A 27052-nucleotide genomic window follows, 5' to 3' on the forward strand; every position below is an offset into this window, starting at 1 on the left:
AGTATGGCCTCATATTCAAAGTGAAAACATGGTGCCCTATTCACAAAGGTAGCATTTTGTCATAAATGTAAGTATATGACCAAATGTACCTTTTGACTGACTGCCAGGAGTCACAAAGGGGTACGTGCATTTACCAGTGCCACAAGTGCAGAGAATGTACAAAGGACTAGAAACGGGCTTTTCGGTGAGTGGAAGTTTAGAAACTCCCACAGACTTGTACATTTGTGGGCATTCACAAACTTCGATCTGACCCAGCCCCACCCTGGAAGTGGTCAGAGATGCTTGACTTGAGTAACACCCCTTCCGAGATAGAAAGGGGAGTGGATCCTATTAGATTTACAGGAGGTGTAGTTAGAGGGGTTTTCCCAGTGGTAAAAATATGTTTCCGACAGAAAAATGAAACGCATGCAAATTTGCACAAGGGTTCCGTTTCCTCTCCATAGACTTCTCTACCATAAACAACTCAGCAGATTGGGAATAGGAACCCGTGGGACATGGTACCTGACATTTCCAGTAATACATCTGGAAACTTGGGCCTGGCACAGTTTTGCAGGTTGATATGAAATACATTTTAAAAAGTTAAATTTAGAAGAGTAGATTTCCACCCTTATTTTTTACATTTATTTCTGTGAATATGGCCCCAGGATGCCATCCAAGATTTTCCATACACTTTGTCCTTGGTTATTGTGGAGTTGATCTTCATGAATGCCTCTCGCTAAGCGGGTCCTTCCGCCTTCAAGTCCCCATCCATCCAACCTGGTCCCAAACCAGCTCCATTACCTGCAACCTGAGCAACCCTTACCGCTTGCTGTGCCCCTACTAAGTCACATAACTCCCTCATTCCTTCTAAACAAGCTTGAGGGCTCTTGAGGGTCACAGCTCCTGCTGACCTCCCTAGGGACAATCTGTCCAACGCCGGCCCCGCAGACACCACATCAAACTCCAGGCAGTCCCCCACAACCACCCCCCTACCAATCTTGCACGCTTGTTTTTCACTTTGATTAAGGTTATAAGCTCTCCCTCCAGCTTTCATTGCCTCGAGTCAGTCAACGAATAGCCCTCATTATGTAAGGGAGTGACACACTTCTGCTGTCTCAGTCATTGATAGACCTGAGATTTGCATATTGACTATCCACGCCTAAAATTGCGTTCTTATGACGATCCACAGCCAAAGTGCCCTGGTTTTTGTATGTCTGTTTACTAGATCTTGTGTCTATGCATGACCCTTGATAAGCAACTCAAATGAAAACCTCATTGGTTGTTGGTGAAGACGTCCACTAACTAAAATAAAATTTGGAAACTTCTGTTCTGTACGACTTAATTCCGAACTCCTTTCTAAAAGGGGCGTCCAATGGAGATTAAATAGCAGTTCTCTATATCCAATCCTGCATCACTAACCATCACCTGCATTAGGCTTTCTTGAATTTTGATTTGCTTGATGACTTCTGCTTGGGTTTTGAGACATCTTGTAACGTCATTCACTTGATGGGCTCTTTGAGACTTCTAGGCCCCGGAGAATCTGGTGCTGTTTATCACACCCAGTGAAATCTGATATTCAGGGTTTAGGAATCCTCTGGGGGGTGGGGCTGAGGGTGGGGGCGGGGTGGGGCAGGATAACTAAAGAGCTACAATTACACGTTTGTCCCTAAAAATGGGATATAACATGCAGATTTAGGTGCTTCTCCAGTATTTACCAGGCCTGCTCCTCAAACTTTCAGCAGATTTCCCATGTTGAGATTTAGGGCTTGATTACCCATGGCCCAGAGGAGGATACAATATTTATTATTTATTTCACAGGGATCTAAATGTATTGGGTATGGATAAATAGCCCCAATTTCAATTATTGGTCAAAAATGTGTCATGAAAGGCAGATTTTTAGTGCTCACCAAAATCCACATGTCCCATTATTTAAAAGGCAATTTTCCTGTTATGTTTGGGCAGGCTACGCCGATGGAAAGACGACAAGGCACCCTGTCTCCATTGAAGAGTGGCAGAAGGGATTAAACACACGGCTGCAATTAAATGTGGGAACATGGAATACTGAGGCAGCTAATCCTGAAGCCATTTCGGGCCTCTTCAAACCATTTTAAGCCACTCCCTGCCCCTTCAGCTCACTCTTCCAGTTTTCTGCTTTCTCCCATTGTGACGCTTTTTCGTTTTTCTCTTCCTCTGTCTTTTCCATGTGTCTTTTGCTAGCAGTAAATGCTTGAGGCAGAAAAATAAGTGCCGGCCATCAAAAATAAGTGCTGGTGCTCTGCACCGGAAACAACAGGCTCAAATTAAGCACGCAGACTGGCGTATGGGCAGGGGAAAGCCACTTTGAGGTCTGGGGTTGTCCCCGAATCCTAAACCACAACACTAGAGGCAGAAATCTATACTTAAGAGGGATAATCGCATGCAGCCCAACCAGGGCAAACTGGCTTGAACTCAAAAATGGAGGGGTGTAGCGGGGAACTAGGGAACGAAGTGCCTTTGTTTTGATGTTGCTGCATTGTTTTCTTTTCTGTAATGAAATCTTGTACTTAAGACCAATAACATGTAAAAAAAAAAAAATCGGCAAGTTTCACTCACCCTGATTTACCTGGGGAAAATAAATTGGTGGTGCAGCGCTGCCTGCACAATCTCGTAATTATATGAGCAATAACAAGATATATCTCACATATCAGAATTAAAAGGAAAACATCCGGATGGTGTGAACCGTATTGCACCAATTGTAATCAGTAATTGTGATTCTTGGGCAAAAAGCTATTTGCACAGGGACCGCTTTTTAAGAAGTAATTCAGGCCTTTGGGAAGGAGACATGATTTCATTGTCAGAGCTGCCGATTTTGGAACTGAGGAACCAGGTTCGATTGCTGGCTTCAGCTCAACATCCTGTGATTCTGGACAATCACTTGCTATCCCCGTACCTTACAAAAACATCTGACCTTGTTTAATGTAATCTGGTGCTCGTGTAAAGTGTTCTAAAGACGCTGGACCAAGTTTGCACTTTTAAAACTGCAGAATAAATAAATGGGCCTTAGCTGGTCTTAGGGTTCAATTACGACGGAATTGATAATATACGAATTAATGACACAGTCTCATTATTCTTTGGTATATCACCTTATCAAGTTATCATGTGACCTGTATACATCCCCTTTATCTTCAATTTTGCCAGTAAATAAGCAAGAAGCTAGAGATTTCACCGAAAAGTGACCCATTTTGTAAATAAGGCTCGGCTGATCTTGTTTTTTTTTAATTGGTCCAAAGCAACACTGTAGAAACTAGATTAAAACGGATTTTTAAAGCTCCCTTTCTGACATTTGCAGCTTTTATTATTATGGTGTAGTAAATTATTTCCTAGATATCATATTGTGATAGGATTGGGTTACCACAGGGAGATCCTTTTATGTATTTTTCCCAGGTTATTTTACAGGTACTAGTTTTATAATGCACAGGCTCATGGACTAAGGTTCATGTGGAGAAACAAGTCGGCATAGTCTGTTGAATTGAGATCGAGTCTATTGGACATATCGTGCTAGTTTGCAAGTTCATTGTCATTGTTCCTGCCCTCTGGTTATTGACAATGATGATAACCAAACATAATAGACTTAAAACATTGTGATGTTTTGCAGTTCTGCGCTTTGGGTACACTCTTAAGTCTTTTGTATTACCATTGTAATCGTATGATTGGATTACATCTGTTCAGACGCATGTGTATTACATTTTTAACTGTTTTCAAGAAGAGTACTTAAAAAAACATACTGCTTCAAAACTATAATGGAAAGGGCTATTTTTAAGTGTGTGTAAAAGCCTGGAACTTGACTTTTGTCGCTGTTCAGCTATTGAAGACCGTAGTCAGGCAGTGGTCGTATCTGTTACCACCTTCCTCCTAAAACCAGGGCCAGTAAGCAGTGACTTGGAAAGGTTGTCCGGGTTTAGGCTTTCCATAGAGGTGCATCACTTGCGCATAGCTATCAAGTTTATCTGGGTGTTGTGTGACACCTTCAGCTAGTCCTGGCTTTTTAGATAACAGCCCTTTGCTTTCTGGGGCTTGCAGTTTCACTTTTAGTGCTCGAATTAGGACACAAACATTCCAGCATGCAAACTATCTCTAATTGAAAAGCCAGTTCATGGCATCACACTAGCACGTGCTGCTGCTTGGCAGCTATACCAATGTACTGTGTCTGGAGGATGGCGGTACCCCTGGTACACAGCTGCCAAATAATCCTGGCATTCCAGCCAAAAAGGGCTTTGCATTCTGGAACTTGTAGGCCAGTGCTTAGAATAAAAGGGGCGCTAATGTTCTAGTTTTAACTTGCTAATCTTAGTGTTCTAAATACAGGACTGGCTGAACGTGTCAAACATGACTTATGGGATCTCTGACACCTATGCCGCCTTCCAGAGTGATTGCGGTGTCCTGTGGTCCGTGTGGTAACTTAAAATGATCCCCCCTTGCAGAATGTGATGAGGGACCCCTGAGGCACCCAAACCTCACAGAAATACATAGAACATAGGTTGAATAGGGGGTCCCTCCTCTCTCCCTGGTGTTGCAGGGTCCTGTTTTACGCCCTTGCCTTGTGTTACAGACCTCTGAGCCCTGCTGCTTTCCTTCACGTCTAGGGCCAGCTCTGGGCGTCAGGGGAGCACGGAGACATACAGGTCTTATGCCAGGTTCTCTACCCTACCATCTCTTTCTCTCCTCCTCTGATGTCCCGTCTCCATGCCTTGGGATGGAGAAAACATGGTAGAAAATAACAAAACATCAATGTTTCTGTCAAAAAGGACTAACTGCGTCCTCAACATACTGATGGTATGTCTGGGACTGCCACTCTCACCCTTTAGCCCTGGCAGGGAGGGCACTACTTATTCAGCCCTCCCCGTCCCAGCCCTGGCCTGCCATGACGGTACCCAAAGTGGAGTATGTGGCTCTTTTCTGCTGTTGTGCTGCTCATCTGAACTGCTGTTCTCTCAAGGTGGCAAGCCCCAAGTGAACCCTACCAGCCCCCACTCAGTCTCATTTGGCCCATGCACATCCTGAAGGGCAGCCCAGTCACGCTACTGACTGATCTCAAGCTGGGTGTTCACGGTGGTGAACTTGCACCCGGAAAGTGCGCCACACGTCCATACCAAGACCTGCAAAATTGACCAGAGAATCAGCTCGCGTGAACATGAGCTCCCCTTCGCAACACGACCAGGTGTCTCCCACACACACCCCAGGATCCCATGCTTCAGTCACACTCCTGCCTCCGTTCAGTCAGTTGTTGAACCCGCCATGGCGGTGCTGCAATGGCACCACTGGTTAGGAAGACTGCGCCACTATTTTTGCACCACGAGGGAAACGGACAATGCTTTGAGGTCGCTGCTGATGCACTTTGGGGGTGATGAGTTGTATGAACTATTCAAGACTCTGCCCAACACAGGTGATGACGATGAATACAGGTATTTTGACCCACAGCTCAATCCGGACTACAAACTTTTCAATTTGCGCCAAGCCAAGCAGACCAACACTGAGTTGGCATGTTTTATGCTAGGCTACAGAAGCTGACGAGCATGTGCATTGCCCTAAACCAACATGAATAAATCACGTCCCTGATCATCCAGAGGTGCCGTTCCAACCTACTTCGAAAACTTATCCTCAGGCAACCGGGCATTTCCTTAATTGACATTTTGATCCTCACCAGGTCTTATGAACTGTCCAACAGCCACGCAGAAGACGTGGCTGCAGCTTTGGGCTGATCCAAAGGGACCACAACTTCGTCAAAAGTTGCAGCCATGAAAGAAGAGCACGTAGATGTCATTCAAAAGCGGAGCACCACCCCAACGTCCAACAAGCGCCCTGCGTCCAGGGAACAGCACCTGTGGAAATTGCAGCCTTGAACTCAAAATGTAGAGAGTCTGCCTGGCAAAAGGGAAAACGTGTTCAAGATGTGGTAAAGTCAACCACTTTGTGAAGTTCTGCCAGAGCTTGAAGCCCCCAATGGGTTCAAGTCTGCCAAGAAAGGCAGCCGCAGCCATACGCAGCTATCTGTTGTTGACAATACGAAGCTGGCCAGGTAGAGGTCCAATATGACAATGAAGAAGAAGAGGACAGCTTCATGATCTCTTTTGCTGGGCAACTAAGGCAAAAGAATATTCCACCCCCCCATGTGCACTATGAACATCAATAGTGCCCAGTGACCGCTCTCATTGACAGGTGCGCGTCCATAAACGTCATTAACTCTGAACATTTTGAGAAGCTAACCCTTTCCCCACCGTTATCTCCAATCAAGGCAAAGATCTTCACATACAGTGGGACAGAACCACTACCCTCTGCGGCATAATTGAAGTCATAGTAATCAGCGAAGGCCGTTCGACAAAGGCAAAATTACATGTCACAGAGGGTGGAAAAGGGACACTACTGGGTTGTCATACTGCGGAAGATCCGGAGTTAGGCTTTGTTAGGTAGGTCCATGACTCCCATGCTGATGCACTACTGCAAAAATTCACACAGCTCTTCAGGGGACTTAGCAAACTGAAAGGGGAGTACTTCCAGCTTCACATCGAACAATTGATTAAGCCAACTGCTCTACTGCATCAGCAAGTACCATTCCACATGCGGCCGCAGGTGCAGCATGAGCTGAGAGCAATGGAAGAACAGTTCATGAGTCTCCCCCCTCAATATTGCCCCGAAACCAAAGCAGCCTGGTGCCATTTGCCTCTGTGTGGATATGAGGCATCCCAGTAAGGTCATCAAGCATGAAAGGCATATAACCCCTACCCTGGATGACATTGTGGCCGACTTGAACTGAGCCAAATAGTTCTCAAAATTGGACCTCAACTCTGGATACCATCAGCTCGAGCTAGCACTAAAAAGTGAGAACATCACGACCTTCTCCACACATGTTGGCCTCCGATGCTACAGATGACTAGGTTTTGGCATCTCATCAGCAGCGGAAGTGTTCCAGAATGCCATCTGTGAGACACTTTCCGGCCTCATTGGCCTCATCAGCCTGAGTGTTGACATTCTTATCTTTTCTGAATCCCTGGAAGGACATCACATGAGGCTCAGGGCAACATTTCCGAGGCTGTCAGAGGTGAGGCTGGTCCTACACAAGAAGAAGTGCTCTTTCTATTTGAACTCAGTAGACTTTTTGGTTACATCTTCTCCTGCGATGAGCTTCAAGTTGACCCCAATAAGGCTGGTCCAATCCGCAGTGCCCCAGTTCCTCAAAATCTCACCGAAGTGCAGAGCTTTCTGGGGGTGGCCACCTACTGTGATTCATCCCCAATCTGGCAATGCTGGCTGGAGCCCCTGAGGCATCTCATCAGGTCTGGAGCACCATGGGAGTGGAGCTCGGAAGGGGAGAAGGCATTTAGATCCATCAAAGAGGCACTGTTAGACAAGACTATCATGGCCTACTTTGACCCGCAGAGGAGGACAGAACTAGTGGTGGATGCCAGCCCGGTTGGGCTCGGAGCAGTGGTACTCCAGGAGCGACAAATCCACGAGTGGATGCCTGTTGCATATGTGAGCCATGCGCTTTCAGTGACCAAGGCTCGATACGCCCAATTGGAGAGGGAGGCCCTAGCTATCAGGTGGGCCTGTCAACACTTTCATCTATACCTGTGTGGACACAAATTTCAAGTGGTAACTGACCACAAGCCGCTGGTCCCCCTCTTGATGAGGTCTGTCCGACTTGCACTACCCAGAATCGAGAGGTGGATGGTGCAGCTATTGTCATACAAGTTCCAAGTCATCTACTGTCTGAGTGTCAATAACCCGGCTGATTACCTGTCAAGACACCCTCAACAAGACAGATCAAAGAAGATTGAGGAAGAGGAAGGAAACACCAAGTGTTTCCTACAGACAATAGCGCAGATGGCATGCCCCACAGCGCTCACGGTGGCAGAAATCGAAGAGGCCACCCGGGGGGGTTGCCAGCATCCAGAAAGATAAGGAAGCACTGGCAACGATTCCTCGATGGATCCAGAACCCTCACCTCTGAGGAACGGACGATGAGACAGATGCTGTGGAGAATGAGGAACGAACTGTCAGAGACCCAACATGGCCTACTGCTCCGTGGACGAAAGATAGTCGTACCCAACAGTTTCTGGGATCGGATTGTTGACCTGGCCCACCAAGGACACCAAGGGGCTGCGAAGACTAAGGCACGTTTGCACAGTAAGGTGTGGTTCCCGGGGATAGACGCCCAGGTGGACGAGAAAGTGAGAATATGCCACTTGTGTGCAATAACGGCTGGAGACCCTGTCGTGCTCTGGTGCTGACCGAAGAATGAAGTACCAGGCCGTGGGCCAAACTGAGTATGAATTTTAGTAGTTTCCCTGACGGCTGTGTGACTGCAATATTCATCGACCCCTGCACCCGGTTCCCGGTGGTGGAACTGGTGACGTCGAACAGCTTTCGTGCATGTGAAACAAGTGCTGGAAAAGACATTTGCCATGCTAGGCCTGCCTGATGAAGTCCGAATTGACAACCGCCCTCCGTTCCAAGGCCAGGAGTATCAAGATTATCTGGCGTCCCTGACAATCCGAGAACGGAGAATAACCCGCAATGGTCACAAGCCAGTGGAGACGTGGAAAGGTTCATGCACCCGCTCAACAGAGCCCTGAGGTTTGCGGTGGAGCGGGGGAAGATACCGAGTGGTGTCTGCACAAATTCTTGCAAGCCTACCATCAAACGCCACACAACACCACTCGCTGTGCTCCAGAAGCCCTTTTGTTTTGTCAATCCCTTCAGGACTGCATCCCCGCAGAAGATGGCTGGTAGCCCACTGAACTAATTGTGGAAGGGCTCAACAGAGATGGAAGACCACCAATGACAAGGCAAGTCTGAGAAGACACACGAGGAGTCCTGACCTTTGTGTTGGGGACCAGGTCATCATGAAAGATTGACACCCGGGGTGGAAGTTCAGAACTCCACATAAACCTGAGGTGTGGAATATCACTAAGATGGATGGCACCATGGTCACCGTCCAGCGAAGAGACCTAACTGCGGTGCGGAACGTATTGTGGTTCAAAAGGGTGAACCGGACTGATGACTGAGGCAAAGAGTACCGAACCCAGGAATGGAAAGAAGGAGCATTGGGTCCCGTGGCAGGTGAGACGCGGTCGAGAGATGGTTCGATGACAAGGAGTCAATCCGGACGATCCATGCAGGAAGGAGAGGTGTGGTTGGAGGGCAGCCCTGGTTCGCTACAACCCACAGGCCTTAGTCTGCAACAGAGTGGCTCCAAAGAAGAAGGTCAGAGTGAGCAGGTACCCCGCAGCCAGAAGTACAGCCTTCGTCCAAACCCTGCTCCCAGCCAAAAGCTAAAACACTTTCTCAACTTTGAAGTAGACTTGAGTTTGATGTTTCAGTTCACTAAAAGAAGGGAGAGATGTAGAGAGCCACCCGGCCTCTACAATACATTGTTGACGCATTCACCCCGAGGGCCAGGCCCGGCCTAAAGGCATAAATAAATGGGCGTGCGGTCACTCGTGGCTTGGGCCGAACTACATTACTGAGGTGTGCTCCCTGCCCTTAACCCCATATCCCTCATCACGCGGTCCTTGCGGCGCGCGCAGGGCACCGCTACACCCCCTGTCAACGGTGCCTCACCCTCGGCTCTCTCCCAACCGGAGCAGAACAGTCTCCGGTGCTTGTGAGGTGTGCGCTCTTTGCCCCTAGCAGTGGTAGGGCAGGCCCTAGTGCCTGCGAGGTCTGCGCTCTCAGTGCCCTAAGCCATAGTAGGACTGACACCCTTCCCTTGCAATAGCAGGGCAGACCCTCAGTGCCTACGTCGTGTGCGGTCACATTGACCCTAGCAGTGGTAGGGCCGACCCCCAGTGCCAGCGGTGTGCGCTAACCGTGCCCCTTCCATGGTAGGGCAGATCATCACTTCCAGTGGTGGCTGCAGTGGGTAATTTGAACTGGCGGTAGCCGCAGGGAGGCGGGGCACTTATTTTTGAGGGCCGGCACTTATTTTTCTGCATCCGGAATTACCTCGAGCAAAAGACACATATGGGAAAGGCGGACCAAAGAAAGACGGGAAAGCGTTACGATGGGAATAAGCAGAAAGCTGCAAGAGTGAGCGGAAGCGGCGAGGAGTGGCTGTAAATTGATTAAAGAGGCCCGAGAGAGATTTAGGGCTAGGCTGCCTCGGTATTCCGTGCTCGCACATTTAAATGCAGCAGCCGCTTGTTTCGGAGGAGAGCTTTGAGCACCGACACGTTTTTATTTACAAATTATATTTACAAATTATCCACTGCCGCCTGTGTGCTATCCATACCAGGCTGCCAGCCACCGATGCCCTAGGGGTATGTTCACTTTCTGCCTTCGGTCATGGTAGAGGCCCCTTGACAAACAGGGGTGTAGGCCAGAGGTCTTCAAACTGGGGGGCGGGCCCCCCTAGGGGGGCCTGAAGTGATCCCAGGGGTGGCCCCAGACTCTGGCCAAAATAAATATTATACAGATAACAGGCCTTTGTTTTAAGCAGAAGCATGTTATTGCAGTTTTAAAAAGGAAACAGTACTTAACTGCAATGTTTAAATAGGTTTAGACATATTTAAACATTGCCATGTTTATAAAAATAATTGTGAAAAATTCTGAGGGGGGCCCAATGATTTTTCTTTTTCAACTGGGGGGGCGCGGCATTAAAAGGTTTGGAGACCTCTGGTGTAGGCAGTGAGTTGGGACCCCCCCCCCCCCCCTCCCCACCCGCAGACGTGGCTGCGCAGCCCCCCAGAGCCTGTGCGGTGTGTGCTCTCCATGCCCCACTGTCACCCCTGGCCTGGGGCGGGAGGGCAGCACACGCTCCCCCTGGGCTCTGGATGAGGCTAAATATATTTAACAGGTTGCAAATGTTGCAGTATTCCTGTAACTGGAGCCGCAGGGAGCGCTGAGCCCAGCGAGGGCTGAGCTCAGGGAGAGCAAGTGCCTGTCACTGGGGCCCCCGAGCCCCTCGTCGCAGGCATGGAGCCCCCCAAGCCCCCTAACAGGGCGCGCCGCGCCGTCCTGGTGAGTACCGATTGCCCCACTCGGGAGCCGCGGATCCGGGCCGGGTTTGTAGTTTCGCTGGGACTTTCTCTCTCCACCATGTATACGCTCCTTCTCGGCCCCCGGTTTCTTTCCTTTCTTCTTCTTCCACCTGTTTATTTAATCTTTCCTGTGCTCTCTTCCTTTCATCCTTATCTCGCCTACCGCTTTCGGTCAATGCCTTGTATTTATACTTTGTAAAGCAGAGCTGCGGCCCCACACGGACACTTCACAGCGCGCGTATTATATGAAAAGTAATGATACGTGAAATCACAGCCGTGTGTGCATGGTCGGTAAGGCCCTACCGGGCGGTCCCGGATCCGGTTCATTGCTTGGTCATTCTGTTATTGTCCCGTTATGCAGCGAGCTCCTCTCTAAAGAGACTCCGTCGGAGGCTCTCCACTGTCTGGGAGTTAAGTCAAACTTCGATTTGTGTCTATGAGGTTCCAGGGCCAGTGGTAAACCAAGGCTGCCACAGGTCCTAATGCAAGGAAGGCACATGGACCTCCAGCCACTGGGTCGGTAGTAAAAAACAGTTACAGGTGGAATGCAGTGGACGTCCACACCCTTGGGCCTCGGTGCCACTGTACTGGCTGCACTGTTGTTAGCTACGCCTTGGTCTAGGGCTGTAACTTGGAGCGGTCTACCTTGGGTCTCTTCAGATATGTGGTGGATCACCGGATATTTCAGTAAGTGATAAGGAGGGAGGCACCAGTGTGTCTAGGTAGCTGGGCTTCTGGTTGTATATAGTGTGACACCAGTATGTGGTGGTGTATAGGGTGCCGGCCCAGTGTGTACATGTTGCTGTGTTCCCGCTTGAGTATAGTGTGACAACGGTATCTATAGGTAGCAGGGCTCCTGATAATGTTTAGCATTATACCAGGTAACTCAGTCTGTTTTTTTTTATAGCTTGACACAAGTGTGTTTGGGCAGCTGGGGCCCTTAGTTGGGTGTGACACTAATGTGTACAAATAGTGTGGGCCCTGGTTGTGTATTGCAATACCTCATTGAACATAAGTAATCTGGGCCTTGGTTGTGCATGCCTGACACCACTGTTTATGAGCCCTGGTTGTTTATATTCTGATACCAATGAATATGGGCAGCCAGGGCTCCGATTGGTACAGCACAATGCTATTATGTACAGGCAGCCTCTGGTGAGGGGTCAGCATGCTACTAGTGTGTATTGGTGACCAGGCCCCTGGTGGGGTGTACTCTGACTTAAGTGTGTACAGGTGACTTGAGCCCAACGTAAAGTACAGGGTCATATGTGTGTGTGTGTGTGTGTTCGTGGGGGCTTATGGAGGGTATAGACAGTCTGATCCCTGGTGTGGTTACAATGTGATATACTGTGTAGGGGTAGCCTGGGCACCTGCTGGGGGTATATTGTGATGGCAGTGTGGATACAGTTAGCCAGGGCCCATGGTGTAGGTATAGCATGATTTCAGTGCGTATAGCCAACTTGGACCCCTTGTTGCAGCGCTGACACCACAGTATATTTGTAAACCGACCCCTAGGCGGTGGTGTAGTGTCTGTTTTTAGCAATATCTTTTGTGGGATGTAGTGTGATACCTGTGTTTAGAGGTTATCTGGATCCTTGGTGGGGTATCATGTTGGGGACAGTTTATTTAGGTAGGTTGGTGCCTTGGTAGGGTGTAGTGTGGCGGGCTGTGTTTATAATTATCATGGGCCCCTGATGAGGTGATAGTGTGGAGTCTATGTTCATACGTTGCTCTGGTATAGCCTGGCTGGTGAATTTGTGAGTGAGATGAAAAGTCTTTCAAGCAAGTTCGGAGTGGGCAGTGTATTGATATTTGGCTGCTGAGATAAATGCCATGGATTATCCCCATCTACGCGCCATTGCCCTGCAGTATCACATTCCTCTTGGAGACATATTGATCAGTAACACAAACCAAGGCGAAGTGTGTTGATGGATACTCCACTTCTCCCAGGCAGTCCTTGGAGAGCAAGCAGCAAGGGGTTGCACTTTTAAGACTGGTGCTGTGATATCCTGAACACAGATCCAATTTTTGAGTTGATGGCGACTTCTAGGCTTTTTGACTTGTTCAAGGGATGTTGGACAGATGCAGGATTATTGGTGGGTTTGGGGAGGACACCTATTGGTGGCATGTGTGATAGAAAAAATGTAGTGGCAATTTAGCACCCATGATTCAAAGGCATAAAAGAAAGTTTTCAGACACCAGCAATGGCTTTGCCTATTGATGTGTAGGTAGAGAGATGTATCAGTAGTTTAGCAGTGGTAAACTAGGCCACAACCACTTACAGAGTTCAAGAATGCGATGAGTAAGGCCGTTGTGGGATGCCACACAGGAAGAGAGTGACCCAGCGCAAATTCTTGAAACCATCTTGATACGCAGTGGACTGTAGGAGGAAGGAGTTGAGCTTGAGACTCTTGCTTCTTCTAATGGTGATGGAGAAAGTCACACTTAGAACTGTGGTAGGCCGGAGAGTGAAACTCTTGTTTGTAACGGTTATGTAGCAAAATCACACTAAGTTCTAGGACTGCTAGGAGGAATATCTCATCTGTCTACTGCTTCAAGGGCAACGGCTCAGATTTCGAGATCTTTTTCTGTACCATGATTTCTGACTGCACTCTAATGGTTTGATGAGTCTATGACTATTGTAGCAAGCCTGGTGTTGTATCTAGTGGCATACCGAAACTTGAGGAGGTCCCCTGCAAAGTGCATAGAGGGAGGGCCCCCTCCAGGACCTACCACTTTTGCTGAGAGCCCCCCTGGAGCTCAGCCCCTCCACCTCCCACACTGCGGGGGCTGCAGGGGCTAATGTTGCACCACTGGCCGTACATTAACACTTTTCTCTAGTGTCTCGCATGTTGATGGGAGGCAGGTGATGAACCTATAGTTGTTGGTGATGATCTGATTGTAATCAGTAGAGTATGATTTGATGGTAGCTTTTTGTGGAGTGAGGGAGTCAGGATTTTTTGTGTGTAAAAGGTCACCAGTTAAGGTCTGCTGCGTAGAGCTTATAATGTCATTGATAGCAACGAAAAATATGGATTTGCTGCTAGTGTGTTACTATGCATGTTTCTGCAGGGGGTTTGCTACTCTTCTGAATGTTACAGATGTTATTACATTTGTTGATGAGGTTTTATAGTCAAGGAATTGTTGGGTCGCTGGAGTTTGTTAACAGTTGGCTTTAGGCAAGTGGGGTTTAGACAATGAGAGATGATTGTATGAGACGTTTGTTGCATTCATGAGTGGATTTGTTTGTTTTGGAAATAACTTTGAGTCCTTCTGTGGATGACATTTTTATTGTGCAGGGGCAAATAATGTTGGTGAATATCCCCTAGCTTTTTCACTTCTGTTTCTCTAAGGAAGCTCTGAAGGAGGTGGTGAACCAGCCATTGTCCTTCTTGCTGCTGATTGCTATCCAGTGGTTGGAGGTGGGGTGGGTAGGTTGCTGATAGGAGAAAAAGGGGCCAGCTGTATCTGTGTCTTAAAGAATGGCATTTCTGAGAGAGAATGGTAAATATTGTTTGCAAGTGTTGTTGGGAACAGATTTTGTTAGCGTGACAGTCGTGTTTTTCTCTTTAGGTCTCTGTGCCGTTGTATGTTAATTGCAGGTGATGATTATTGTTCAGAGTTGGAAAGGGCGTTTGCGGATATAATGTCACTGAAGCTGGCCTAGAAAATCACTGTGCAGTTCCCAGGGCTGTTCCCCGAGTTCTATGGTGAGATATTGTCCAGGGTATGTCCTTTGGTATCGATTGGGCTTTTACCAGTTGTTGCAAGCCCAGGGTTTGTAGTTCTCTGATGCAAAATGAAGCAATGGGAGGCAAAACTGTGTCTGCTCATGTATTGTTGTTCCCAAGCGATGGAGGTTGGTTGTTCTCACTGTGAGGATGGAGGCAACATCGTCACACTAAAAACAGGGTTATTGGCATAAAGGGGATATTTGGCTGGCATTGTGTGAGTTTAGATTACGTTGCAGGAGTTGGTGTAGTGTGCTCAGAATGCATAGTTGCAGTATGTAGCAAAGCTGTAGGATGTGGATAGGTCTTGTATGGACCCTGGCTCCCCGAGGTAGGTGTTGTGTAAGGGTAATGATATTAGGTTTTCTGGGCCCTTGTTACTTGGGAAAGTTAAACTCCAGAACAGATCCCCGTGTGAGAGATTGAAGTCAGTGCTCACTTTCTCTCTTGCACAGGGGAGTGTGCAGAGACTAACTAGTATAGTTAGATACTTGCTTGGCAGTTAAACTCTCCTTGTAGTAAGATTGCTTTGAAGAAGGTAGTTGTAGCAAAACGGCACATTTTCTAGGCTGGCATAATTCGGTGAAAACACTTCTGTTTTACTATCTTGAAGTGGGAGAAGAGAGGAAGTAAATGGAATCACCAGGTTGCATTGCTGTAATTTTGTCGCACATGTTGCTTGTAGCATTGTATGGTTTAAATCTGTTTATTAATTTACAGAGGAGTACCGTCTACAGCTAAAGGCCGGTGGACAAAGCTGTGACATGGTACAGACTGGAACAAAGAAAACATAGTATCTTATCCCGAGTAGAAACTTCCAACTCTCTCTCTGCCTCCCTCAAACTCCCTCTCCTTGCTACCCATTTTCCAATGTGTTCAGAGACACCTCTCCATTTCACTTGCATTTTCAATCCACCATATGTCTTCCATGTCAGTGGTACCAGGTGAAGCAGGGTCCATGAACTATTAAGGAAAAGTGCTAATAGTATTTTAAGAAGTGGAGGCTCTGTTTTCCTTTTTTTTTTTAAAGTAGCAGCGTGGACGCACTGAACTCTGAGGGTCTGTATTATTCACACCAGGATGGATGCAGTAACATGCCGGCCTGTGGTATTTCTGTTGGACAAGAACCCAGGACTTTTACCTTTTTAATTCCAGGTGGGATGGACGAAACGGAAGTGTGCTCATCTCACAATTAAATGTTGAAATAATATTTAGTAACTTGTAGTTTGTGGTTGGAATGGAGGAAAGTAGCACTTTCAGGACCCCTTTTTTGGTCTCAGTTGCAGGCTGTAAATCAGAATATCGTGTACAAAAAATAATTTGACATAATTAAAGTGTCCTATCAGTTACAAAAGTATCATCCCATTGATTCTATAATTCCTCTTATTAACGCCAGTGAGGCAACATTGTATATTTGGGATGCACTGTTTATGTCAAACGATATTCTGACAATGATACTCTGATACCGTAACCCAGTGCATGTCTAGATAGCACATGATAAATGGTGTATGAAAAACATGCTCTCCTTGATACACAAGCCTCAGTGGGCACAGTTGGCCACATGTAAGGTTGTCAGTCTGTTCTTGAGATCCTAGTAGCCATCTCTTTTTACTGCTGGGTTCCTCTCTCTCGCCTCCTCTCACTATAGGTAGTATCCATGCTGTAAGGTACCTTAGGCGGTTTAGGTGTATTTGGGAAATTGGATGTTAATCTCCTGAGGATACAGATGCTATTGCAATGCTCACCTTTAGGGATTTTGTTCTCGTTTCTGGATCTACAAGGTACCCATTCCCAATGGACCCGTTTGTGTGTTGCCACCTACGTAAATAAGCTTTAGGGTTATTTGTTCTATGAGCTGAAATGGCCCAGTCAACTTAAACAAAATAAATCACAGGTTAAGGTGATTGGAACCGTAACGAGGCTCATTACTATGAAAGTATGAAAGGTTACTTTGCATTGATAATGTACTTTTTGCAGTTGTCCAGCCTCCAGAACTTAGTGTGTCAGCACCGGTTGTAGTGATATTGAAGAATTAGTATTTAGGAAAACCTGATCTGGGGAAACTTTCCACAAACTTTATCTCTCGATTGTTTTCAAATAATTGTAATTCCCTTAAATATCATATGTGTTCTTAACATAAGTAAATCCCTTCAGTCTATTGTTTTTTCAGAATCACAGTTTTTCTTTCCCTTTGGTCTATTCCCTCGCTACTCTGTCCCTGTCTACTTGTTTTTCTTTCATCCTCTCTTAATTACTTTTCCAGTACCTCGTCTACTTCTTCTCCATGTGCCCGCCACTGTTTTTCCTTACTGCTGTTGTCCACTCCCGTGTACACCATTTTACTTCTCCCACTGGCTAGATCCTTATACCGCAATTCCTTTCTATACTCTAGTTTCTCTACCCAATGCTTATACCCCTACCCCTGCTTTAGCACCACTGCCCCTACATAAACCCTTGTACCTCTACCCCTTAGCTAGCAGCTATAGCACTGTCGTTATAGTTGTACCTCTGCCCTGGCACATAAACCCCTACATATACCCTTATACCTCTATCCCTACTCTAGCATCTCTACCCTACATTTATTCTAGTACCTCAGCTCCTGTATATAGCCTAAAGTTCCTATCCATGTCTAAGCCGTAACATCTCAGTCTGGATTATACTATGTTACCATTACCTCTTCCAGTATCTTTTTCAAATCAGAGCTAGACCTTAGCACTTTATTCCCTACCCTATCTGTACTATACTATAGTACTAACCTTAGCTCCTAGCTACACCGTAGTTTATCTTACCCGGCCTATATCCTTGTACCTCTCCCCCTATTACATACAATTGGGGCTTTTTCCATACATCCTACCACTGTACCTCTTCAGCTGCCTATGCCCTTGTACATCCCATATTTTTGATATTGTACCCTGTTGTGATGCAAGTTGACATACAGAAATACTCAGACAACGCCAGTAGAGGGTTTGTTGTGGGTTGAATAGATTCACAAATCACCCTGCCAGGAGCAAATGTAAGTATATGGTCGGCCCTGGTCTGTCAGCTCTACTGCCCTTCAGAGAACCTTCTTAACCTTTACGTTCCATGACATCATAGGGTAACTTGACAAGCAGTACCACACCCCTTCAGATTTGCCTAAAATATAGCATTTTACACCCGTACCCCTAGATTCTCTACACCACCTACACTTTAGCGCATCTCTCCCTACCCTGACATCTGTACTATTTCTGTGACGCAACAGTGATTCTATGGCGGGTTTTATCTATCAAGACCTGATGAAAAATCATCGATGTGCTTGTGTCCTCATAGGCAGTGACATCAACGCATTGCTAAGTGAACACAACTTACCGTGTATTGAGGACCTGCTTAAAACGTTCAAACCAAGTCATAAAAATGTTTTTAGAAAATGTCTACAGGAGTCTCTTTACATAGGTAACCTGATAACTGTGTCGAGATACAAACAGATAGAATATATGTTGGATTCACATTTCTTACCTAGGCACCACTACATTGAGTCAAATCTGGAGGCTGCAACACAAAAAATGTTTTTATGCTTTCGTCTTTTGTATATCTCCTTGAAGCAGTTCGAGGACTCTTGAAGCGTTACCCATCCCAGCCTGGCTAGTAGACTCTGCAGCAAATTCGAGAAAACTTTAGAACATATCCTATGTCTCCGTCCTGGCGTGAGGGATCAGAAGAAAGTACTTACTACCAACTTTAGGAAATCTGCACTTTCAACTATAAAACAAATAACAAGGTGTGTTTCATGTTACAATCTAACATCCATATTGGGAAACTGATTAAGGTTTTGGACGGAGCCTATAACAGACTCAGATCCACAGTCAATCCTAGCTGGAAAGGATACAGCAGCGCTGAATAAGTAATTTAATCATTTACTTCTTAAAAGTCTACTTTTTCTAGTGATGCATGTGTGGCTTTCCTCATATTTATTAATAGGCCAGCCAAACGGTGTGTGTAGACTACCTCCATTTAATCCATCCTGCAGCAGTCCAAGTGGGTTTATCTGTTCTTATTTATTGTAAATAATATTAAAATGTATACAGTATTAAGTATTACTTTACTACTACCATTGCTGTTCACATAATACATCTACGCCTACCTATGCCCTAGTACTTCTAACTCTGCCTTTAACCACTAACTACACCCTTTTGCTTTGACTTCTTACTATAGCCTATAGTCTAATAAGTTTACCTCTCCCTATACCCTAATACGTCCGGAATTTCCATTTGCCAAGTATTTCTTCCTTCACCTTTGGTTCCTTACAATACCCCAGTATGCCCTTTCTATGTATCCCACTGATGTTTTCTCTTTACCCCTTTCTTGTGTCAATTTCTCGACCCTCTTGCCCCCTTCTCTCTTAGAAAAATATTTTATAGAAAAGTTTTTTCCTCATTTCTGGGGGAATTCTCCAGAATGGGGTTTCACCAGCCAGGTTGACTTAGTCTGTGATTCTTCACTTTTGATTTTCTCTGAAATTAGACATGGCCATTGTTAGAAATGGGGTCTCTAGTTGGCAGTCGGCCTGCACCCTGTCCAAGTAAGACCCTCACTCTAGTCAGGATAAGGGAGACTCACCCTCTTAGCTTGGCATGAGAAGTCAGGCTTATCTTAGAAGCAATTTGTAAAGCATTTGCATGTAACACAGAGTAACAAGTGAAAACACTACAAAAGAACACCACACTGGTTTTAGAAAAATAGCCAATATTTATCTACATAAAAAAGACTAAATACGATAAAATTCCAATATACATTAATAAATATATGAATTCTGCAAATGTTACTTAAAAAGACAGTTCCTTGAGGTTGATAGCTCCACCTGGGACTATCACGGCATCGTGATTAACAAAACCAACAGGTCAGGCCGGCCTCAGCATCGCGAGCCAGCTATGGTGTCGGGAAGACTAGCAAACAGTACCTTTGGAATTGCAGGGCGTTGTGATCCTCACAATGAGATCCGTAGAGCGGCGTTGCTGGCGTCGCAGTGTCGGTTCCAGAGGTCGTGTGGGGGTCGTCGGGCCCTTGAAGTCACTCACGTTGCGGATCGAACTTCAGGCTGATGAAGTCAGGAGCCTTGGCGTGGATGGTGTTGGGGCTGTGCTGCGAAATGGGACGGTGCGACATGCAGTGCCCACAGGTCACAGCGCATGCAGCGGCTTGGTGACGGTGTCCAGCGGAGTTGGTGAGACCAGGGCTGTGGTGTGAAGCGGGCGGTATGACGTGCGGTGTCACCAGGTCATGGCATGGTGCAGGCAGCGCCGTCGTTGCTGAAGCACTGTCGTCGGTAGGCCCACGTCGGCGTGGCGGTGCGGGATAGGCTCCATGTGGCGTCCGCGGGTCGCAGTGCAGACAGGGATGCCTGGTGATGACACTAGAGTCGATGGTGCTGGCGTTGGTGGACAGGGGCTGCGGTGTGGGATGGGACGGTGCTTCGTGTACCTCATAAGCAGTGTCCACAGGCCACAGTGCAGGCAGCGGCGCCAGTGTCTGCTGGAGCGGCGTTGTAGGGGATGTCTATGCTGCGGGGTGAGCAAGGCGATGCCAGAGTGCGGGGCCCACAGCTCAGTGGCGGCGTCAGATGGCGGCATTGGTGAGACCAGGGTTGCAGTGCAAAGTGGGGCAGTGTGGCTCTGTGCGGCATCTACAGGTCACTGTGCAGGCCAGCGGTGTTGTTGGCGTCGTTGCAGTGGTTTTTCTTCATGAATAACACAAAACACACCATTCCCAGTGCTGTAGGCGAAAAAGAAGTCTTTGGTGACCCTGAGACTTCCAACAGGAGGCAAGCTCTACTCCAAGCCCTTGGAGAACTCTCTCAAGCAGGATACACAGCAAAGTTCACCCTTTGCTCTCTTGTAAGGGAGAAGCAGCAACTGCAGGCCAACCCAGCAGAGCGACACAGCAAAGGGGCAGTACCCCTCCTTCAGCTCTTCTCCTTGGCAGAGGTTGATCCAGAAAGATTCTAAAGCCACGTCCACTACTTATACCCAGTTCTGCCTTTGAAGTAGGCAAACTTCAGCGGAAAGTGTCTGTTGTTAACAAGGTAGATCCTGCTTTGCCCAGGCCTGGCCCCAGACACACACCAGGGGGTCGAAGGCTGTATTGTGCGAGAACGGGCACAGCTGTTTCAGGTGTAAGTGACCACTCCTCCTTCCACTGTAGCCCAGATGGCCCATCTGGATATGCAGGCTACACCCCAGCTCCCTTTGTGTCACTGTCTAGAGGGAATTCACAACAGCCCATCTGTCAGTCTGACCCAGAATACACAAGCAGGCAGAGACACAGAATGATTTAAGCAAGAAAATGCCCACTTTCTAAAAGTGACATTTTCAAACAAACAATTTAAAAACCAACTTTACCAAAAGATGTAGTTTTAAATTGTGAGTTCACAGACCCCAAGCTCCACATCTCTAACTGCTCTCAAAGGGAAACTGCACTTTGTAATTAAAGGCAGCCCCCATGTTAACCTATGAGAGGGATAGGCCTTGCAACAGTAAAAACCGAATGTGGCAGTAATTCACTGTTAGGACATGGAAAACACATCAGTACGTGTCCCACCTTTAACATACACTGCACCCTGCCCTTGGGGCTACCTAGGGCCTACCTTATGGGTGTCTTACATGTAGTAAAAGGGGAAGTTTGGGCCTGGCAAGCGGGTACACTTGCCAGGTCGAATTGTCAGTTTAAAACCGCACACACAGACACTGCAGTGGCAGTTCTGAGACATGTTCACAGGGCTACTCATGTGGGTGGCACAACCAGTGCTGCAGCCCACTAATAGCATTTGATTTACAGCCCCCTGGCACCTCTACTGCACTTTACTAGGGACTTACTAGCAACTCAGCTATGCCAATCATGGATAAACCAATCACCAATACAATTTACATAGGGAGCACTTGCACTTTAGCACTGATAAGGTGCGCAGGGACAACAAACCAGCAAAAACAGATCAGACAAAATAGGAGGAAGAAGGCAAAAAGTTTGGGGGTAACCCTGCAAAAAGGGCCATTACCAACAACCATCAGTACCTTCAACCCATCAGCTCAATGTTTTGTACCAAGCCCTGCAGATCCATAACCATGCCCTACTTCCACCAGTGACTCCTCAGCCTCCATCTCCCCTAGTTAAGTGATCCAGACATAGAATCTGTGCACAAAGCGGACAATCCAGCAGAGAAAACCATATCACAAGCACAAATTGTATGTGGCATACAATGGATAGAGTTTGAATTGTGATCTCCTTTCCCAGAGTTGGGTTATATGAGCTCATACTGCCACGAGAGCCTCTGAAGAAGAGTGGATTTGCCCCACTAAGCAGATGTACTGAATTGATCCATTTTCATTCTACAAGTATTGTGACTAAACAAATTGACACTAAGCGCTGAAAAGAGGAGATGGGGTGGTGTGGATCATTTCTCAACACTTGACTCCTTGTTGAGACTTTACTTCTGAAGAGGTTGACGAAGCTGGCATCCTTGACTTCTCCCCCTTTTGATGAAAAGGCAAATATCTTGGAAGGCATAAGGAAAACAACATATCTGAATGCTTCCTTTATTTCTACCTGGTGAACATGGATTACCAGGCTGATGATATGCAACAGTAAAATAAGTAACTACGAGAGTTTCAGGTCTCAATGAATTGACGACTGAACCACAGCTATTCTGTTCCTTATCTTTGCCCTTGACTGCAGTGACCAGGACATGACAGGACAGAGTGGGTTTTGGGCGCTAGGCTTTAGTCCTCTCCCCCTCCTTACCAAGATGTATTGGAGAATGTCATGTAAAGCATTGTAAATATTTATTTTGTATTACTATTTTTTACAGGATTTGAGCCACAGCACTCATATTGCAACATAAACATACGTGAATTGACAAGTAGATGAAGCTGGTCCCTTTTGTGCAGAAGTGCGCTTAGGGACTTGATTCTTCTCCCTTTTGGGACTGTCCTATGGTGCTGTGACAGTTTCACGAGTTTACATACCACAGGTCCCTATAGAACAACAAACACAGCATTCAACAGAACTCTTGTGAGTATTTATTCGCCTTTGGCTGCTCTTCAGAACAAACAAACAAGGTAGATCTAATACCCTCCTCAGGTTTCTTCTTACCCCTTTTCTTGAACAGCCATGTCCCACAATGTGGTGGTTCACTAATCCTAGCTTCGCACTTATTCCTCCTCTCTCCTCCTAAATAGGCCTATAGTAGCTCTTGCAGAGATGCATAAGATCTATGACTATGAACTCTGAGAGCGTGTTCCCTTAGAAGTGTAGTACATGGTGTTTTGTTCTAAGGTTCTCTGAAGTAAGGTGGGTCTTTACCAATGTTATGTTGTGGCCTTCATTCAGCAGGAGCTCCATGTACATCTGAACAGTGTTGCATTCTCTTTTTGATTAATCTGTATGGCTTATTAGTAAGTGTTGAAAAGTGGACAGTGGTACAGGCCACAAGGATTTATTTAGTTCATTGGAGTGCTGTGATCATCAGGGGAGGAAAGGTCATCCTGCCAATCCCAATAAAATAAATCCATGGATTTTTGGCCCACTCCCACTTTCTCACTCAGCCCAGTAAAATGGTACTGCGGTTCTTAAACCCTCTGAGGTGAATGGACTACTGTTTCATTGTGACCTGCCTGTTGCTGGAGCTGTCGCTACTCCAGGGTAACACACCAGGTTCTTCTTGGGGGCTGCCTCCCTAAGACAAACACTCTCTCTAAATTGCAAAGTCGAAATTTTGGATGTGGTCTTCTTGGCTTTCAGACCATTCAGAGATCCTGTCACTGACAAATCTTGATTATGCTCAGAACTAATATGATAAATATTTATGTGTGTGACTTATACAGGGTGAATTTAGCTACAAGTCATCAAGATACTTGAAGGCCTAAACTGTAAGGACAATAACTCATAAGGACAAGAATGTTGCTAGGAGGGACACTGTCCACACTTATGGGACATGGTTCTAATAGGAAAGAAGGGGTTTCCAGTTGAGAAAGGAGAAGGGGGTATGGATATTACAGTTTGTGTACAAGAAGCAAGATACTAGAGCTGGAAGAGTCATAAGAAATGTAAAAGAGTGGGAAAGCAGAAGGGACAAGAGTAAGGAAGTGGGAGACTCCAGAGCCATTGGAGGGAATGGAAAATAATTAGGTTCTCTATTATGGGTTCATCAGAAGTGTGGATGTATGGCAACAAAGTTACACTTGAAGAACTAGGTCCTCAGCTCTGTTTTTTTCATAATGGACGCTTGATGGAGAATGCCAGTTCTGACCTAGGATGGAGCTCCACACCCTTGGAGCCCAGCAGAAGGCATGTTTTCTTGTCTTCTGCTTCATGTACTTTCTTATTTCCAGTCTGGTGATGCTACTGCTGTATGTCACATGTGCTTCTTGCTCTTGATCGTCGGGTGCGGTGGGTGTTAGAGTTGAAAGCCTTTTAGAATGTATTTCACACTCTTTGTTAGAAGCTCTTCCTTCTAGACATCCATCTGTGGGTTTGGGTCTAAAACAGGGAAATGGTCTGTCTGCGGAGCCCTTGGTAGATGCCTCCAAATTGCAGGTGACTTCTCCAGCAAGCCAAGTACTCTTCTATTCTTGATGGGCGGCTAGTGTGGAAAGAGTGGTAACCAAAACAGAGATTTGTTTGCGTCCTGGCGAAAGTGCACAGTTAAACATCCTGGATTGGACAGTATTCATGGTTTTTGGCCATATTTTTCTGGTTGATTTTATGTGTAACTCAGTATTTTTTCCTTTCCTACTTCTTTGCTTCAAATTAATTTTATATTTGAGATGTTTCATGTTCTGATGGATACAACTACCTGTGGATTCCTCACCTGATGAATACTCCCATGGCGCCAGCATTTGACGGAAATCTTCTTACTAGTCTCTGCACGTCGACGAGGACGTCACTCTAGCCCACGCGACGCCGTCTGACGTCATACAGGCAATAAGAAGTCCTCGCCGACGTGCCGATGACAGTTCCCTTTTTTCTGTGCATTCGAAACGGTTATCTTCGAGGGAGTTACTGTTACCTTCGTGGTTACAGTGTATTGTCTGCTGCGTAGTCTTCTCTGCGGTAACAATGTCTCAGAGGAAGTCGGGTTTCAAGCCCTGTCGAGAGTGTGGGGGCAAGATGTCAGTTACAGATCCTCACTCCGACTGTCTATGGTGTTTGAGCTCCGACCACGACGTCTCGACTTGCGATTCATGTCAACACATGAATCCGAAGGCCCTCAAAGAGCGCGAGGCCAAGTTATTCATGGCAAAGTCAAAGAAGAAGGAGAAACATCATAAGAAGTCTTCTTCGCCAAGGTCTCACCGGCGTCATCGAGACTCCCGGCGCCGTAGAGACTCACGACGTCACTCCAGCAAGGAGTCTCGTTCGAGGTCACCTTCGGCTCGGCGTCGGAGGACTTGGGAGGTCAGCCCCACGGTCACGCCGCATCCATCGACGCCGTTGCCCTCTCCGGCGTCACCGACTTCACCTGGTCAGGCGTCAGTGATTGAGGTGGTGCAGCCTCTTGTGTTTTCTCCGGCGTCGCAGACGTCGAGGCCGGCGTCGGGGTCGCCCTCGATCCAGGCACCCCAGTATCCGGCTTTTCCCACTCCTGGAGCCGATAGTACCGCGTTTCTTAATGCGATGTATACCATCTTTCAGCAGATGGCTCCAGGAGCTGCTCCGGCTGGTCCTTCGGGGCCCTTGGCCTTTTCGTTGGGTGATCCTGCGCCTCTTCGGCCGGCACCCTTTATGCCCTTTCTCCCTTTTGGGAATGTGGGCTCGGCGCCGGTGCCGGCGTCGGTGGCCGCTCCGGTGGCTTCGGATGTTTCGGCCCCGGAGGTTGCCCCTCCGTCGAAGTCAGGATTTTGCCCTGTGACTCCGGTTGGTCCATCGGCTCCAAGACCTCGTCCTCCGGCTCCTGCCTCGGCGCCGAAGCTGCCTGTGGCGCCGGACGCGGCGTCAGATGCTTCTGGAGATCGGCGCCGTTCTTCGACGTCGGCGGAGGCCATGTCGACTCCGCGTATCGAGGAGAGACTTCATTCGAGGAGGCGTGCTCTCCGTCTTTTAGAAGAGCAAGAGTACCAGCGAGTCCTAGAGGAGGGAGAGATTGAGGACTCTGGAGACGGACTGCATGGTCTGGATACAGCCAGTGGGCTGGACACTTCCCCTGAGTGGGACCTTTCATCTCCAGGGGAATATACGGAGGAGGCTGCTTCCTTTCATGCTGTGGTGAGGAAGGCAGCGAGCTTTTTGGACCTGCCTTTGCCGGTGGCAGAGGCAAAGCAGAATTTGCTGACAGAGGTATTGCATCCGGCCTCTGCTGCAGCTGAGCCTCTCTTGCCATTTAATGAGGCTTTGCTGGATCCGGTGTTGGAGGTGTGGAAGAAGCCGGTGTCTTCCTCGGCCGTTCATAGGGCTGTGGCCAGGAGGTATCGAGCTGCACCATCTGACCCTGGCTTTCTCTCTAGACACCCTACGCCGGAGAGCTTGGTGGTGCAAGCCTCCTGTTCCTCAAAGTCAGCGCCTGGTTCCTTCCCGACGGTGCCTGGAGACAGAGACTCCAAGAAACTGGATGCGCAGTCCAAGAAAATATTTTCGTCATGCAGTTTGGCGTTGAAGGCCACCAACGCCACGTGCATTCTGGGGAGGTACATCCATGCGCTGATGGATGATATTTCGTCTTCATTCACGGAGCTTCCCCAGGGTCTTTTGGATGTGGTCTCGGACGCCCAGGCTGCCGCGACCCAGATTATCCAGTCTGGGCTGGACACGACCGACTCGGTGGCCAGGGCGATGGGCACGGCTGTGGTGGCAAGAAGACAGGCATGGCTCCGAAACTCAGGGTTCTCTGCGGATGTGCAGTCGACCCTGCTGGACTTCCCGTTTGATGGGGACAGACTGTTTGGAGCCAAGGCAGATTCAGCCTTGGAACGATTTAAGGAGAGCAGAGCCACAGCCAAATCGTTAGGACTGCAAGCTCCTTCTTCCTCTGCCTCTTCTAGAATTTTCAGGAGGTTTCGGGGATTTGGGCGTGGCTCTTATTCCTCTTCCTTTCGGGGGAGGTTCCAGCAACCCGCCTCTTCCCTCCCCTATAGGTCATTTAGAGGGAGGGGGAGGGGTGGGGTCCGTACCAGAGGAGCCTCTCAACAGCACTCTGCCTCTTCCTCGTCCTCTGGAGGGGTGCAGCAGGGGAAGCAGCCTTAGGCTTCCACCGTTTCCCACTCACTCCTCTCCTGTAGGGTGAAGATTACAGCGTTTTCTCCACAAGTGGAAGTCTATCACAACGGACACTTGGGTTCTCGGCATTGTGGGAAAAGGCTACGC

General features: G+C 47.5%; 1 protein-coding gene across 4 annotated transcripts in view; it reads left to right on the forward strand.

Annotated features, from left to right (window-relative positions):
- Window positions 1–27052, forward strand: part of CACNB1 (calcium voltage-gated channel auxiliary subunit beta 1) — a 335868-nt gene that overhangs the window by 80291 nt on the left and 228525 nt on the right. The window contains exon 1 of one of the 4 annotated variants that reach the window (XM_069237465.1): window positions 10827–10977. The exons of the other annotated variants lie outside the window; for them this stretch is intronic. Coding sequence (XP_069093566.1) covers window positions 10933–10977 — 45 coding nt within the window. The 5' untranslated portion in view covers window positions 10827–10932. Of the gene's footprint in view, window positions 1–10826; window positions 10978–27052 lie in introns of those variants that run through there. 4 annotated transcript variants of the gene reach the window in all.

The sequence above is a fragment of the Pleurodeles waltl genome, chromosome 6, assembly GCF_031143425.1.
Source record: "Pleurodeles waltl isolate 20211129_DDA chromosome 6, aPleWal1.hap1.20221129, whole genome shotgun sequence".
In the NCBI taxonomy this organism is placed as follows: Eukaryota; Metazoa; Chordata; class Amphibia; order Caudata; family Salamandridae; genus Pleurodeles; species Pleurodeles waltl.